Source organism: Ostrea edulis, chromosome 3 (genome assembly GCF_947568905.1).
Source record: "Ostrea edulis chromosome 3, xbOstEdul1.1, whole genome shotgun sequence".
NCBI lineage: Eukaryota > Metazoa > Mollusca > Bivalvia > Ostreida > Ostreidae > Ostrea > Ostrea edulis.
Window position 1 is genome coordinate 37,989,573 of NC_079166.1, and position 18,360 is coordinate 38,007,932.

The following is an 18,360-nucleotide window of genomic DNA, read 5'->3' on the forward strand; positions in this document are numbered from 1 at the left end:
TTTGATGCTTTCTTCTCGTATTCCATCTTCGGTGGGGATCCGAGTAAGAATAGGTCCTCATTACCCCTTGCTTGTCATAAGAGGCGATTTCATGGGGTGGCTCTTCAGATGAGACAGCAAAAAGCAAGGGTGTGGTACGATTAAGATCCCTCCTGCTCAAAGGCCGTAAGTGTTGAACATATGACTAGTTTTTACAGCCCTTCATCAATAATGGTGACGTCTCAATATGCGTGAAAGATTCTGGAGAGGGGCGTTAAACAATATACAACCAACCATCCTCAAAGGGTTTTAAACTCGCTGTTTCTATATTCATTCTATGTAAATAACACGTGTGGCATGTAAAACGTTGCCTTATGCAATAATCTTCTTATGTACGTGTATGTTCAATAGTTTGTGATGTATATTCAATACCTTGTGATGTATGTTCAATAGTTTGTGATGTATATTCAATACTTTCTTATGTATGTTCTATATCTTGTGATGCATATTCGATACCTTGTGATGTATGTTCAATAGTTTGTGATGTATATTCAATACCTTGTGATGTATGTTCAATAGTTTGTGATGTATATTCGATACTCTTCTGATACATGTGCGGTACTTGCAGTGTAGGTACATGTAATATGACGCAATAGCTAGATATATTAAGGACACTGTGGCATTGAATGAAAAATAATTTTCCATTCTATTGAGTAATTTACACAGAAAGAGGTCACGTATCTGTTGATTATTAATCGTAAGAACGAAAAAGGTGAAATCTGGTATGAATGTACTTTGATTATTGAATATACGGGAGACATAATTTGGATGAAACTAATGAATGTGTTTTGCAATTTTGAGTCGTATTGGCACAATACCTGTTTGTGGGATTAAAGGAAACACCCAAACATGGTGTTGTTAATACATAAAACGTGAAGGACAACATGTGATGCATAGAATTTATTAAAGAAACAAAAACATCGATTTAAAGAAATAGTTCATGAGTCTGGTCCATAGATCTTCATATTGATGAATTTACTCGGAACCGTTTGTTCGACAGTAAGGGTAGGCAGTGGCGGTAACGCCGTAGTACATTCCTTCAGATCCTTTCTTAGCGTCATAACCCCAGAACACACACTTGTTGGGACTACATTTAGATGCAAGGAATCTCTTATATGTACATTCACAGGCTCGGAATTTACACTTGTCCGAGATCGACTCCACATAATATCCTACAGCTTTCAAATGTCCACAGGCTTTGTGGAATGTTGCTTCTAGAAACAAATGAAATAAAGACCGCTCAATTATCATTTAAACAACAAAATGCTTTCTTTGTTGTTTCATCGGGTGATGAAGGGTAGCTAGCATTGCAGAAAAAAATCATAAACCGCTTAATGTAATTTTTCTGCAATGATTGCCACCTTCATCACCAGCTGAAACAATAAAGAAATTTTCCGTTGATATTTATATTATTATGCATTTTTTTAAAAATTTAAACTAGATTAAAGTACTAAATTATCATATGGTTGACCCATCCGTTACGTTAAACGGAATAGCCAATGCACCCTTTGACCATGATGACGCTCCATATTTGGTAATTATTACGCAGACAGGTGGTACTGAAATACTGGATCGAACTAGTTTGCAACAAACATGCATTCATTGTCACTGATGAAAGCAATGTCAATTTTAATAGATTTATAAGAGAAAAAATTTAGTGAATGTAAATATTATCTATAGATATTTAAGAAATAAAGTACGTGTGTTCATGGATTTTTCAGGGTCGAGAAATGTTGTTTTGAAATATAAAATCCTAGACGTTATATATATATATATATATATATATATATATATATATATAACGGTTCAGAAAAGTACAGACGATCGTTTCCCAATAAAGCTACATAGTAGGCAATTTTGTGACATCATACAGCTCCGAAACGGAATAGGAAATATGGAAATATACATATACCATAATCTTACTTTTAAGAGCATGGATCCTGACAGGTTTTTTCGGGTTATAGGTACATCCCGGTTGTCTTCTTCCACCATTGACGTAGATATCAAGATGACCGCATGCTTTTTTCATTCCGTAACCTAATTGAGAGTGGAGGACATTAGCAAATAGACGGACCATACACATGGTGATGTGTTATTATTCAAGCATCAATCACTTTGGGATATATTAGAATGAACTTTTTAGAATTTTTTTTCAAATCTGATCTCTTATCACATAAATGATATTTGAAGATCTGAAAAAATAAACTTTCAAGGGGCATTTGTGTTTTAAGTTTACTGCTGTTGAATGTAGAATTTTCAAGAACAGGACTACTATTTTAAATTCCATGGTCCTACGGGTAGTGATACTTTTAACTATTTTCTGGTGACCAAGGATTTTTCCATTGTAGGAATATTCTTTGATATTCTTTGATTTATTTCAATAAGAAAAGAAAAATATGCATCCTAAATTAATGCATAGTGCTTTCGATGTGTTATGCTCAATGTTCTATGTGACATACGGTAAAACATGGATATAACGAACCTCCAGGACCAGCGAACAATAGTTCGTTATAACCAAATTAAACCCAATAAACATTTCACTATTTACCTCACATAGAGGAATAAAAAACAATTCGCAATAAGCATGAATTTGTTATAAACATATTCATTATAAGCGTGTTTCACTGTATATAATTCACCATTCTATCTCAAACGTGTGATACGTAATAAATCAGTGCGAGCATATTACGTATGGTGTTCACAATCAATGCTAATTACTGTGCTAAACTAGGAATGCGAAATCATTTACGTAAAATATTGCATTTAAAAGCATATTGTGTATGAATGTTTGAAAGTTTTATTCTATTTAAGTCTTTCCATAGAGTAAGATAAAATGCAAAATCAATGTTGTACCTGACTACTGTGCAAAGCAGGTACCCATAACGGTATAATGCGAGAAGTATCCGGAGCCATCTGTAGTCAAAGACACATCAAATAACAAAACGCTAAAATTACTTTAAACGAATTACAGGTGTGTCTACTGCGCATTTCACCTATCGGAATTTTCAAATGTTTCTTATTTTCTTTTTTCAGATCATGAAAATACTAAAAATGGAAAACAAAAATTGAACATCTATACATCTAGACACGTAACCTTTCACGTACAACAAATCCAATAATTAATTTAATGAATTCCACATTACAGATTACGTATTCACAAATTTCAAATTAAAAATTTAATATTCTTATTGAACACCGTCTCGAGTATGCACGTACTGACAATATTTTGCAAGTTTCAAATGCCGTGAAATGCGTTATAGACTCTGCTGGTGGACTGTTAGTCCCCGAGGGTCTCTACAGCCCAGTAGCTAAGTACTTCGTTACTAGCTTGAATATACGAATGTATATTTAATTGCTGTTATAAAATTTAGAAATTCATTTCAAAGTTAAGGATTATCTCCCTCACGCATAGCTCTTATCCTTAGACGAATTTGACTCCACTTCTTTGGCACACTGTTTTCCACTATAGGCTAGTATCTCTAAAATTTCATTGTTATTTCAGATTTCAAACATTTCGGTTGAGCATCACTGAAGAGACATTATTTGTCGAAATGCGCATATGGTGCATCAAACTTGGTACCGTATAAGTTTTACCCTAAATAGAATACAGTAAAACACGGACAGAGCGAACATGCTTATAACGAATTTATGGTTATAGCGAAATGATTTTCATTTCCCGTTGCTCATTGATTTAAAACGTATTATGAACGTGTGTGATGTATCGAATTACTCTTATAATGAATCAATGAATAGGTGTCCGGTGCACTCTATTATTAGCGTGTATATCTGTGTTATATTGTTGTTGACATTTATAGGTTGATATGATATTTTAGCTACCTAAGGAGTACAATATTGACCGAACCCAGAGGACTATAGCATTTGTAATCATTTTCTCACCAAACGGTCGCGCATCCGTGTGAATGATGTCTACAAATTGGGCGCTTTCTTTGTTGATTGCAAACTTTGAAGTTTCAAATAACGGGCTGGCTGGATCTAGACCTGAAATAAAGGATACACTTCATACCAGATGAATTTCATAAACCGATCTTAATGGTCGAATTTGGTTAATTGATGGAGTGTCCATTGATAAGTATTTACTACACATTTGAGCTGAAAATGTGGACATTGTGGTTCATAATTGTGATGTAAATGGGCATTTACTGACATATAGGATGTGTGGATCCGAACCTATTTGCAAAATGCAGCATATACGCTTTACATCGATGTTAATACATTTCGTGTTCTATTGGTGAACGTCATTCTTTAATAACCAAGCAACGCTAACAACAACTAAGGAAGGGTGAGGGATAAGATGAATTATTTAAAATTTTAGGAACACTACAGACAAACAGTCAGGTGCATTGATTAATATGGAAACCGAGGGGAACTATTTCCTCATCCTCTGTTCGTCTGTCTGTCACAACCTAGTTTTCCAGACTTCCCCCACTATGTTTTGATCTAAGAAGCTATATACGGTATGTGATTTCTTACTGTATGTTTACGTATCATATACAAGTTTCGTTACAGGTGTCTGATTTTTATGAGAATTATGTGCTTAATGCACTCATTCAGACTGGAAAACTGAAATATGATAGCTGGTTATGTAAGGAAAAGATATAAAATATAGATTCACTTTCGTTACGTTTGACATATTCTTACACAATTGTAACTGAAGACTTACGTAGGCTCATGCTTGACTGAACGTTTTAATTATTGTATTCTTTCTAGTTCACCGTTTGAATTATAATTTTCATAAGACGAAGTATTGATGCCTACCCGTAATACGGCCAATCTTTCCCTTGGAAAGTCTCCCTGCCTCACCAGCTGCGTGTGCTCCCAAGCCTTGACCGAGGATATGAACCTTGTTCCACGGAATCTTGTTCTTTTCCAGAAATCTATAGACGTAAGCCCCGACCGTTTGAACGTTAGAGGCGGATTGAGCGTAGTTCACTCCCGCTCCCAAAGCCCAGTCAATCAGCAAAACGTTATGTTTCCTCTGAAAACGATAAATAAACATTATTTGCTGATTTAGTTCTCTATGATTTAGGATGTAGTCATCAATTATTGAAATGAAAAGAATTCATTCTTGAGACTTAGTACAGACAGTTTGGTACATGTCCAATGTATATCCAAATGTTAACCCCCTCTTATTTGGTTGTGTGGTTGTTATATATAAGAAATAATCTTTTTTATTGTATAGTTGTTCTTGAATGCAAGATGATTAATGTATTATACGGTATTTGGTGCCACAATTTCAGTTTGAGAAAAGATATACAATTTGTGGATAAAAAATATCACATGCGTATGGGTTAAGTCTGATATTTTTTGTTAGACGTAAATATTATTTGAATTCGAATAACTAAGTTATCTAATTCACAAGGTCAACAAAACCTTTAGAATTAATCAATTTGTCTGTTACAAGTTGTTGCAATTGGTGATGCATGTAATACACATCAAAAATGTTTGACTTGGCAAATAAGCATGGATAAGGCCTAGTTTTGTCAGCTATGATTCGTTGTAAAAAAAAAAAAATGGATACCGAAAAATAAAGACACAAAGCACCAATACCTGACTTAGAGTGGCAGCAAGGTCTCGTATTTCCGGAAGTGACGTATCCACCAAGTAGCCATGGATAATGACGTCAGTCTCTTTGCTTCGATCAAAACTCTCGGGAAGGGCAGTGTTCTCTGATATTTTATCCACTCCTTCAAACCAAACATTTTTCAGCTTCATTTCCTCGGGGCTCTCTGGGCGCTTATTGAAGCGTTTGCTCATACACATCTTGACGGCCAAAATTGCAAAGCACAGATTGGTAGCTCTAACCATTGCTAGAATGTAAAAGATGAATAGCAATATACAACAGTGGTCTCTATGATATTCAGGGAAATGTCAATGTACTAGCCGTCTGGAAAAGTGAAATTCAATCTTGTTTGATTAAATTAATATATTTGAAAAACGAGTTCCCATTTTCATACTTAACAGGGACAAGTGATTATGATTTAAATTTTGCGAAAGGTGTCTTTGTAGATTTGTTATCATGATGATATAATTTGCAAATACAAGCTATCACTCAGTCGAATGCGATAGGACGTGTTTCATATCAATTGCTAGGTTCTTCATTACGTTCCGTTTTTAACTACATAATACCCATGTTAACCTGATCCAAATATAGGGCTCACACCGGGTGTGACCGGTCAATATGGGGTGCTAACTTCTCCTAGACACCTGATACCACCTCTGCTGTATCCAGGGGTCCATGTTTGCCCAACTCTTAATTATGTATTCTTTATAAGATTGATCACTGATCGTTATTTTATCACATAACATAGCACTTCATACCCCAGTGAAGCTTTATAATGCTTATCCATACACCCATTAGAGAGGAACAAGCAATTTCAAAATGTGACACTAACCATCCTCCAGATAATGACGATTCATTTTAAGACAGCTATCAGTCATCGGTATTTTTCTTCGAAATCTGGCCTATGCTAAGCTGCAGTTATGTTGTAGATTTTTTTTTTAAAATGACTGAGAATTTTTGTCGTCATTATTCTTTTTAAAAATTCCTTGTATTACCGGTATATTCTGGTCATGTTGTTATGTGACTTGTTTGAGCCGGGGTCTAACGTTGTGACCTCTGACCTCCCAGACCTCCCCAAAAATCATTTGAAATCGAAATTAGTTTGATTTGGAATGTTCATAAAATAAAAGAATACCACAAATGCAAATATAAGAACAGCTAATTTTAAAAAGGTTGAAAAAATCACTAAACATGTAAAATGAAACAGGTACAGAAAATACCAGAATATCCCAACTGAGGTCTTTCGTATCATTTAACAGCTTTTAATAAATAAGCGAGTAATTTGATATGTTACGAAGAAGTAACTACTTTTGCAAATTACCTTCATTATTGTTCATGCCGGATGACACACTGGTCTCGTCACCACCTGCAACGGTACTAATGTTACTTTCCTCTAAATCATTTGAAATTTGTTTCAATTTATCCAGCACTAGCCAAACATAGTGCAAAGTAATCTATATTAGAAAGCTACAAAAATATGTTTGCACTTCTAGATGTGTGATCAGTTGTAATAAAATTTAGCTACATTTGGAAGTTGTACGTTTGTGCAAATACTGCAAAGACATCTAATCTGTATGTGACGTCCGGTTGTATATTATACCCAAAAAGTATGGCATGTTAAGTTGTAATGATTTTTAACTAGTGATAATTTTCGAAATACGATTAGTCCAGCTTTTCTCCCATATGACGGTATAATCTCATATACATCTCAAAGAAAATATATTCTAACACGTGATACGATTTTAATTTATGATTTATAAATCCATGTCGACAAAATACCCACATAACTTGTAAATTGATACTTACGTTTGCCAATTCCAGTACACACTGAAAAAATAAAGATTTGGATAAAGCATAGCAATATGTTGATGTTTATTTTTATGTAGAGCAAATGCTAGGTCAGACAAGTTTAAATCTGTGTGCTTATCGCTTTCTTTGAATCTCTCTCTAGATGAAACAGATGTAACTTAGTATTACCAAATGTGAACATGACACTACGTGACCCTGTCTTTTTTTGAAAACAGGCTTTGCAACATCCCATCACCACATTCATTATTTGAAAGAAGCTTATCTTTTTTACGATTAACAATAAGTTTTACAACTTCTAATGTCTCTCGATGACTCGGATAACTGGGCGCTAAGACGTCATTCGTCTTGTAGGAATATTATTGGCTGCTTTATCATGACAACGTTCTTGTCTAATGTGCGTTGTGATGTCAACGAGATAGTGATAGTCAAGCTTTGGTCTTACAACACACACCGTATGTGCAAATGTATCATATACGACAACGAAACAGTAAAACATTAATAAGGTAGAAACATCTTACTAGCTCCATGGTGGCAGTTGTAACCATGAGACGAATGGGCTCCCATTGTGTAGTCTCAGACACTGCCCTTTGGTGATAATTCGTAGTTTTTATACTTTTAAAACCATTGATTTCATAACACCCATATGTTCATCAGTAAATATTACAAAGACAAAGTAAATGAAAAGCGATAGTATATTATTTATTTGATGGCAAGTGTCAAGGTACTACGTTAAGCAACTCCACATGTATTTCTTATCAATGTTGAATTTGTCAGCTATGTACATAATGGTGCATGGCAAAATATATATGCATGAATAATTATCTTGCAATATCAGAAAAATATTGCACATCTGTCATCAATGATGTTTTACCTTAATATTTTTCTTCGAACGAAAATTGTACTCCAGAAATGTTTACAATGTTGCTTTTCATGGGAAATTTGGTATTTTCTGAATAACTTATAAAATAATTATATGCAATACAAAATATAGGTATGTCAGTTCTTAAATACAAGAATGTACGACAACGAGATGAATATATTAGAATATAAAGCACGATTAGATGTTGTGAAAATTTGCGATAGTCCTCTATAGTTAGTGGAGTCACAGACGTTTTGAACATTAGAGACATACACTATGAACATTAAAGAGACATCCTTGTATAGTTAGTGGAGTTCAGAACTTGTGAACATAATAGAGAGACAGTCTTGTATAGTTAGTGGAGTTTTCAACTCGTGAACATTATGTGGAGAGACAGTCTTGTATAGTTAGCGAAGTTTTCAACATGCGAACATTATAGAGAGACAGTCTTGTATAGTTAGTGGAGTTTTCAACTTGTGAAAATTATAGAGAGACAGTATTATATAGTAAATGGAGTTCAGACTTTGTGAACATTAGAGAGACATTTGTGAACTGTTAATGAACTCCTGAATTTGTGAACATTAGATAGACATTTGTGAACTGTTAATGAACTCCTGAACTTGTGAACATTAGAGAAACATATGTTTATAGTTACTGGAGTTAAACCTTGTGAATATTATAAAGAGGAAGTCTTGTATATATATTAGAATCAAGACATCATAAACATTAGAGAGGCATTCTTGTATAGTTAGCGGAGTTCAGACTTTGTGAACATTAGAGAAACAGTGGTGCGCGGTAAGTGGATTCGGGCAATTGTGAACATTAGAGAGACAATCGTGTATAGCCGCTGGAGTCCAAACCTAGTTAACATATTACCATACCTCAAGGGAATGGCACTGCGATTACTGAAATCTTATTGGTTGAGCAAATCACATGATTGAGTCGATTCATGTAGCCTAGTACCCGAGGCCTTCCGATTCGTGTACGGCATCCCTCGGAGGACCTCGTCTACTTTCCATAAAGTCTAAATCAATGTAAATCGTGATTATTGTGACGTCACAATACATCTGAGTCATTTCCCGTAAATGAATTCTCATAATTTTGTAAGGCAAAGAAGGATTTTCCTACATGAAATTTTTATACGTTTCATCACCGACCGTGCAAGTAATCAGTATTCAGGTAGAAAGAAAACATAATAAATGGCTTTCATATATATTTTATTTCGTTACTTGGATGTTCGAATACGTATACGGCGCGATGCTACTGTTATGGCTAGATCAGGTAAACAGAAATGAGCGGGACAGACCGAATGGATGGGTGCTGAACCATGTGATCCATTGTGTCTGCCGTACTGACAAAAAATTGTTACAATACATATATAGCGTAGACAAATATAGTAAATGTCAGCGTGGCCAAACGTCATTTAGATACAACCATTCCTACACAGGATAAAATCGTGCTTTTAACGTAGACTGCAACCAACCCCTACGGTACTTTACTATGAACAGTGGACATGTCCGCGAGGCGGGGTAAGATAGTGTCTCATATTTTTCTCTATTCAAATAATTCATAAGAAATATGTAGCCTATCAGATGAGGCAAGAAATTCTGGATTGAATGATAAACCCCGTGCTCAAACACTTCAATACAGTTTCAAAATTTCGTGTAAATTGGTCTCCGTCGGTCGTTTTCTTCATTTTGTTAGAAAACAGAAAAAACGCCTAAAATTCCATTACAACAGTGTAAAGACAGGATCACTACAAATGTATACCATAAACGTCAGGAAGAAAACTTTGCAATTAAGTCGATTATGAATGATAATAAAAATATCACGCCAGATACAACCATTCTCTGAAAGTATAACGTAGGATAGAACCTTTTCTAATACATTGACAATATGCAGCTATGAATATTTTCTAATGTTTTTGTGATGACATCTGGCGTTTTCGTTACGTTTTTAAAATTTGAACATTAAACTTCATTGTTTATTTATAATATACGACGTACATTATAGGTGTCCCAAAGGGAAGAAGATTTTCAAGAGGGTTTTAAGATGCATTCCGTGGACACCATTTCCAATTGAGTAGCAATTCGCAAATTCTATGGTCGTTATAAGGATATAATTTGCAGAGCTGTCACGTGGTCGAATGCTGTCTGATGTATTTCATAACAATTATTGAGCCGTTCTTTACACGTTGATTTTGACTACGGATTACTCCGTTTACCTGATCAAGATATAGGATTCACAACAGGTGGGACCGGTGAACATGTGATGCTTACTCCTCCTATGTACCTGATCCCACCTGTGGTATATCCAGAGGTCCGTGTTTACATTTCTCTTCATTCCGTATATTTTATATGATTGATAAGATTGATTACCGCTCGTTATCTTCTTTTGTTCCTAATTATAATGGTATCACATTCCCAAATTCTAAGGCATTATAGATCGCCTCAATCTTTTTTTTTTTATGTATAGAGGAGAACATGCCAAATGTAGTTTCCAATATTTTTTCTAATAAATGTTGTCATTTGAAGCACAAATAGTGCTTTAGACTTGTCAAAATCAACAATCTCACAACTTCAACAAATCACTTTCGACTTGAAAATTGCAATACACCTAGTTTAATGAATTCAAGTTGTCTGCACCTTTTCATAAGCAGGGTTGTAATTTAAAACTATTCAAAAACATATTGGAATGTATTGTACAGTAAATGTTGTACATAGGATATTGTGTCCTTACAATAGCAGGTTATAACAGGCATTGTCACATGATAGACTCGTCACATGATCACAGTACACGTGGTACACAACGAGGAAGGAACTCTTGACAATGCAACTACGCTGTTCGTTTTTGTTTGAATATAGATATGATATCTAAAGAATTCCCAAAGGTTTATATAACCCCTATCAATTGCAAACATTTTATCGCCAAAGAAAATGGAAGAAGCCGGCAAATTTAAGACTTTTAAAGAAACGCATATGTTGCATACAGTCGAATGAATACGTACTGAACAAAGTGAATTGCTGTGTCTGTCGTGCTGACAGGCGACAGTACATACATGTTAGATAAATACGATATAACTTCCAATAAATTATCAAAAACAGATGATCATTTTTCTGAGAAGAGACTTCAGGTCCCCAATGTCTATTCTCAGAGAAGGGATCACCCGTATGATGAGAATGGGGCGCGCCAGCTTCCATTCGCATCATACAACCCCCGAATGCCAAAGACCATCTTATATGGTCTAGATTTTCATCAAATTTCAAAAAACGGCTTCAAAAATGTGAATATTAATATTTCATTAAACAAAAATGGGAATGTTGGAATATTATCTCTAATTAGAATTGTTTTGTACATGACGTTTCACATAGGCTGTGAAATCTTGAATATTCAGATGCAGTCTGGTCATCCATTTTGAAGATAAATCAAAACAAAATTCAGATTTTCATTCAAAAAGTCAAACTGAAAGTAAACATTTTATCGAAACAATGTATTGGCTCAAGGCCAATAATTGGAACGTGCACAGGTATCACGATTTTAAAGGGCATGCCTTGACTTACAGGTATCCAAATAACATTTTCCCGCGTTTCCTAGTATAGCGGGGAAAAATTTGTATTGACGTTTCGAATGTTATATAATTTTTATGAATGTTTTCTATTGGCTTTAGCCAATCAGATGTTAGGAAAGTTAGTGGTCAGTGAAGGGCTCGATTATTGGTCATTCTCCAGCCGCCTTCCGTGCTGTTAAAACTGTTATAACTTGTATAAGTTTTTATTTTACAATTTTGTAGAAAAATATTTATATCTTGCCCAGTTTCAGAGTAAGTTTTTGCCATAACGGTTTTTATTTCTGTTTCCCCCTAGATCTGATGTAAATTGCGAGTAGGAAACCATCCGCATTGTTTTTGGTCAATTTAGAATGAGTAATTTGTATTATTGTGTTTTTCTGAATATCAGTTATATAATTATATATGTTTATATTGTATTTGAGAAATTAAAAGTGGCGTCCAGTTGCTACAGCGGGCTGTCGCAAATTTATATTTGCGTTGTGTTGTTATTTAATTGCTGTTATAAAATTTAGGAATTCATTTCAAAATTAAGGATTATCTCCCTCATGCATAGCTCTTATCCTTGGACGAATTTGGCTCCACTTGATTGGCACGCTGTTTTTGGCTATATTTAGATCCAAAACTTCATAGTTATTTCGGATTTCAAACATTTCGGTTGAGCATCACTGAAGAGACATTATTTGTCGAAATGCGCATCTGGTGCATCAAAATTGGTACCGTATAAGTTTTACATTTAGATATGAGGAGAATGAATACTGTGTATTTCTCACTGGTGAGAAATGGAAGGCACTGGATATGTCAGAGGTGTCTTTGTCACTTGTCAGAAACTTGAAGGAAGTGTACTTTTTAAAAAAAATTGTAGTTCCTCTGTAGATTAAGATTACAGGATGCGCTTCGGGGGTTCGGGGATCTAAATTTTCATTCGCTTTATTTCGAGTGGATGTATATCTTGAATATCTTCTCTATTTTGTTTTACTATTAACAAGTTAATGCATAATATTACGTCAAAATGTATCAAACATTTCGTAACTAAAAAATATGTCACATTCCAAAATTTTACCGCAATAAAGGTTTTCTTATATATATTTTTTACAGACAAAAACATGTCAAATGTAATTCTGATATTGCTTTCTGACAAGTGCAAAAACACCACTATTCACAACAGAAAATGTCAGTCATGATATAAAAACCATTTGTGATAAATGCTGCATCAATGAATTTTATGCGCTTGTGTTTATTAATTCATTGACAACTTAAAATTTTCGAATACGCTTTTTATTATCTAAACATTCAACGGATAATGCATTGCGTAACTGCAATACCAAAATATACATTTAACATTTCTGAATTTACATTGACAGAATGGTGCATTATGTACGTGTAGTTACAAAATAGAATACTTTTTATATCGACAGAACTTTTCTTTAATCGTAATTTTTATGACAAAACAAGAATGTTCAACTTAAAAGATATATTATTTTCGCAAAGTTCATACATTTACCTACGCAACAATATTTGGGAAATATGTGATATATTGTCATTTTATGATTTTTGCGCAAAATGAAATGATGTGCCTATTCAACCCACACTTAATCTACACACTAAATGTTTTTGATGAACTCCCAACAGTATCGCTTTGACAGTTCCCATAGAAACGGATATTTTGAAACTCGGGGGAAATCTCTGTATCGTCGACTGACCAGTTTCGGTGACCTTAGTGATAAACCCCGATTTTCTCATTAATCACTTGGATTAAATAAATTAATAATACACCTACCTTTAAAGTAATTAAATTCCTTTACTTTCATTCAAAAATTCCAAATCCATTGGCATATTAATTGAATATATTTTCGTAACAAAAACATGTCACTTTGTGCTCCTAAAATGGTGACGTCACCTATTTCGGTGACCATTGTTAATACAGGTTTGCCAAAAGTTTGTAACTGTGAAAACGTACACATAGAAGGAATGTGCAACTAAACGTCAATTAATAAAATAACATAGTGTAGAATTCTAGACTTTTGGTATACAATGTACTTTATATTAATTTGAAGGTTTGCTTGAAAAAGTAATAAGTAAATGGGCTTATTTTGGGGGTGCTGGTGTTGATTTATTTCATACTCTCCTTCTTTTAGTTCATTTTCGGGGGGGGGGGGGGGGGGTTGATGACATGCTATGTGTATGTTTACAAACACTATGGCGAAATTGATGACATAATCAACATCCGGAAACGACAGCGCGCACATGTAAACAAAAGGTCACTGATTCTGGTCAGTCACCGAAATAGGGCATGTAATGTTCCGGATTCCGCACGATTTGGTTTTGTATGTTAGCACATATACTTCCTTAATGAATAGTTTGTAACCGCATGGGGCTGCGTTATAAATCTGGCAATCGGAACGTGGACGACTTACGAAGAAAGGTTGGATAATTATTTCACAGCAAGCGAAGTGGACAACGACAAAAAAGTTCCCGCGCTTCTGAGCCTCGTATGTATTGTTAAGAGACTTAAAACAGCACCCGATTTACCCAAGTCTAAGACTTATCAAGAACTCTCAAAAGCATTAAAGGACCAGTATTCAACGAAACCATTAATGATTGTCGAAAGATTCAGATTTCACAAGCGTGACCAGAAGGAGGGAGAGAGCGTGTGTGATTACATTGCTGCTCTTCAAAAAATTCAGCGAATTTTGTGAGTTTAAAGATGTTCTAAATGACACATTAAGGGACAGGTTTGTGTGTGGGTTAAGAAATGAACAAACTCAAAAGAAACTTCTATCAGAAAAAGATCTCGCATACCAAAAAGCGCTTGCCATTGCGATGGAGACAGCAACAAATGAAGCTGTAGAGATACAAAAGAAACACCTATCCCCTACGTCCGGTATCAACAAGCTTAGCATGTCTAAAGACAAGGGGGGGGGGGGAGTCACCAAAACAAATCTACGGTAGCCCAGCAGTGTTATCGGTGCAATGGAAACCATGCCTCGGATGCCTGCAGATTTATCCAGGAAACGTGTAGGCAGTATGGAAAAAGAGGACACATACAACGAGCTTGTCGTTCAAAACCATCTGTGAAACCGGCAAAAAAGAACAGGAAAAATGTACACGAAATGGAAGTGTCGGATGGTTTTGAACCAATGTTGTCACTAAGTGGCAACACTATGGGAGGATTCAAGGATGCAATTTGGATAAAGCTCCATGTGAATGGAAATGAATTCCCTTTGGAACTGGACACAGGATCAGCAATGTCGGTTATCAACAGCGAAACTTACCGTCAAAATTTTCCAAACATAAAGTTGACAGACGACGACATTACCCTTAGAACAATACTCTGAAGAAGACATCAAGCCAATGGGTGTGTGTTCAGTCAAGGTAAAAATGGATGATCAACAAAAACAATTAAATTTGTATGTACATGTAGTCGGCTGGGGGGGTGGGGGGGGCATCCTTATTTGGTGGTGAGTGGCTAAGAAAACTCAAACTCAACTGGGTTGAAATCAAGGCATTGGAGACTAGCAAACAAAGTGTAAGGGAAGTGCTTGAGAGATACAAAATTGTGTTCACTGATGATCTGGGAATGCTGAAGGACATATCTGCAAGAATAAAAGCACAGGAGTCTGCAACACCCAAATGTTGCAACGCTCGAGTAGTACCATATTCGTTGCGCCCCAAAGTTGATCAGGAACTGGACCGTCTTATCAAAACTGGAATCCTTAGCAAGGTAAAACACAGTGAATGAGCTATCCCCATTGTTCCTATGGGTATATAGTACCCACAGCCAACAAGAGTACCGCAAACGGTACAATATACGCCCATCGGACAGTGAGCCTTTGACTAAATATCAGGGCAATATATTTGTATCCGTAATGAAAAAAAAAGCCTGGAAAACTGTCTGGGCTATTTTAAGTCCAAAAGTAGGTCAAGGATGGACCAATCCAGCTGAAATGCAAACTGAATTTGTATCCCTCTGAGAGGAAGCATTTGACTAAATATTAAGGCAATATCTGTATATGTAATGAAAAAAATCCCGGAAACTGTTTAACCTAATTTTTTCCAAAAAGTAGGTCAAGGATGGACCAACCCCCACTGAATTGCACACTGAACTTGTATCCTCCAAGAGAAAGCCTCTGACTAAATTTCAGGGCAATAACTTATCCATAATGAAAAAAAAGTCCGGAAAACTGTCCGATTTTTTTCCCCAAAAGTAGGTCAAGGATAGACTGAAATGCAAACTAATCTTGTATTCCTCGGAGAGGAAGCCTATGACTAAACATCAGTGCAATATCTGTATCCGTAATGGGGGAAAAGCCCGCAAAACTGTCTGACCAATTTATAGCTTAAAAATAGGTCATGGATGGATCAATCCAGCTGAAATGCAAACTGAACTTGTATTCGTCCAAGAGGAAACCTCCGACTAAATTTCAGGGCAATATCTGTATCCATAATGCAAAAAAGCCCGGAAAACTATTTGACCTACTTTAGTCTTAATGTAGGTCACAGACGGACGGACCAATCCAACTGAAATGCAAAATGAACTTGTATTTCTCTGAAAGGAAGCTTATGTGTAAATTTCAGGGCAATATCTGTATCTGTAACGAAAAAAAGTCCGGAAAACTATTTGACCTACTTATAGCCCTAAAGTAGGTGAACGATGGACCAATCCAGATGAAATGCAAACTCACTCTTACAATTCTTGAGGGAGATATTATGACCAAATTTCAAAGTTGTACATGCATCCGTTACGAAAAAAAGTCCGGAAAACATGACACGGGACAGACGCACGGACAGCGCCATAACATAATGACGGGCGTATAAAAATTGAAGACATATTCGCAAGTTTGGCAGGAGGACAAAAGTTTACAAGATTGGACTTGAGAAACGTCTATTGACAAATGACAGTGAGGGAACAGGACAGACCATACCTTACAATAAACACTCACCGTGGACAGACTCGTGTTTTGAATAGCCTTCGCCCTAGCAATATTGCAGAGAACCATGGATACAGTTTTACAAGGACTAGAGGGAGTACACTGCAATATGGAGGATATCATCATAATCGGGGAATGGCTGAGGAACATCTGGAAAACTTGGAACAAGTTTTGAAGCGACTCGATCGCTATGGATTAAAAGCAAATGTTGCTATGAGTGAGTTCATGAAGGACAAAATCGAATTCTGTGGCCATGTTATAGACGCAGTAGGTCTGTAGAAGACATCAAAGAAAATTGAGGCCGTACTGAATGCCTCTGAACCAAAGAATGGGTCCGAACTCAGAGCTTTCCTGGGACTTGTGAATTACTATGGACGTTTCATGGAGAACTTGACTACTCACTCAGCACCATTGTATAACCTTCTTAAAGACATTTCTCAATTCATTTGGTCAGAAACATCCAAATTGGCATTTCAAAAAAAATTAAAGAACTTGTGACGTCAGACGAAGTACTTGTCCATTATGATCCTCAGAAACCCGTAACCCTAGCAACAGATGCCTCACCATATGGTCTTGGAGCCGTGCTGTTTCATACGATGCCTGATGGTTCTAAAAAGTCAATTATGTTTGCATCTAGATCTCTTAGTCAAGCGGAGAAAAACTATGAGCAAATCGATAAAGAGGCACTAGGATTGGTGTGGGGAGTGAAGAAATTTCACACATACTTGTATGGGAAAAGGTTCACCTTAGTGACTGATCACCAGCCTCTAGTATCTATCTTCAATCCTGAGAAAGGATGCCCTGTGACTACTGCAGCAAGACTGCAGAGGTATACGCTCTTTTTATTTGGGTTCCAATATGACATTCGATATAAAAACACAAGGAAACACAACAATGCTGATGCACTAACAAGACTTCTGGTTCCAATTGGAAACGAAGAATTGAATGAAGAATCATATGATGTAACTGAATTGTACATGATTCAGCAACTCGACAGCCTACCTGTTAGTAGTGAAGAAATTCAGAGAGAAACTGTGAAGGACACTACTCTGAAAGTGGTTTATGACATGACTGCATCAGGATGGCCAGCATCTGCAAATAACCTGAATAAAGCCCTGAAGGCATGCTTTACCCGCAGGAATGAAATATCCATTTATCAGGGATGGCTACTTTGGGGAATTCGTGTTATCGTTCTTCAGAACATTCGTTCCCGTGTCTTAGAGGAACTTCACGAGGGACACCCTGTGATTGTTAAGATGCAAACCGCTGCACGCAGTCTAGTATGATGGCCTGGTATTGACAAAGACCTAGAAACTCTTGTAAAAAGCTGTAAAGGGTGTCAAGACAACCGACCCATGCCACCTGAAGCACCTATTCATCCGTGGGAATGGCCCCAACGCGCATGGCAAAGGATACACGTGGACTTTGCTGGTCCATTTCAAGGAAGTATGTTCTTAGTTGCAGTTGACGCATTCTCGAAATGGCCTGAAGTAGTCCAGATGTCAACGACAACAGCGGACCGCACAGTGGATGTACTGCGAAGAATATTTTCAAGAAATGGTCTGCCATATTCGCT

The 18,360-nt window shown here is 36.1% G+C and overlaps 2 protein-coding genes across 2 annotated transcripts; one reads left to right on the forward strand and one right to left on the reverse strand.

The window, feature by feature from the left end:
• Positions 1-924: 924 nt before the first annotated feature.
• On the reverse strand, positions 925-8,078 carry LOC125673476 (pancreatic triacylglycerol lipase-like). The gene is made up of 8 exons (XM_048910045.2): positions 7,948-8,078; positions 7,427-7,447; positions 6,942-6,986; positions 5,608-5,867; positions 4,816-5,035; positions 3,937-4,038; positions 1,963-2,076; positions 925-1,253 (listed from the first exon to the last, which is right to left on the reverse strand). The coding sequence occupies exons 1-8, from the start codon at positions 7,991-7,993 to the stop codon at positions 1,015-1,017; spliced, it is 1,047 nt and encodes a 348-aa protein (XP_048766002.2). The 5' UTR covers positions 7,994-8,078; the 3' UTR covers positions 925-1,014.
• An 8,670-nt stretch (positions 8,079-16,748) lies between these two features.
• LOC130053546 (uncharacterized) lies at positions 16,749-18,070 on the forward strand. Its single transcript, XM_056160887.1, has 2 exons — positions 16,749-17,051; positions 17,318-18,070. The coding sequence occupies exons 1-2, from the start codon at positions 16,749-16,751 to the stop codon at positions 18,068-18,070; spliced, it is 1,056 nt and encodes a 351-aa protein (XP_056016862.1).
• Positions 18,071-18,360: the final 290 nt, after the last annotated feature.

What these genes read in the sequence shown, in the direction of transcription:
- LOC130053546 (XM_056160887.1), top strand. Translation starts at nt 16,749, where the DNA reads ATGACAGTGAGGGAACAGGACAGACCATACCTTACAATAAACACTCAC. An exon ending in GTGGCCATGTTATAGACGCA is followed by an intron (nt 17,052 to 17,317) that starts GTAGGTCTGTAG and finishes TATGATCCTCAG; the next exon opens with AAACCCGTAACCCTAGCAAC.
- LOC125673476 (XM_048910045.2), bottom strand. Translation starts at nt 7,993, where the DNA reads ATGGGAGCCCATTCGTCTCATGGTTACAACTGCCACCATGGAGCTA. An exon ending in CGGCATGAACAATAATGAAG is followed by an intron (nt 5,868 to 6,941) that starts GTAATTTGCAAA and finishes TTTACATTCTAG; the next exon opens with CAATGGTTAGAGCTACCAAT. An exon ending in CACGGATGCGCGACCGTTTG is followed by an intron (nt 2,077 to 3,936) that starts GTGAGAAAATGA and finishes ACTCTCAATTAG; the next exon opens with GTTACGGAATGAAAAAAGCA.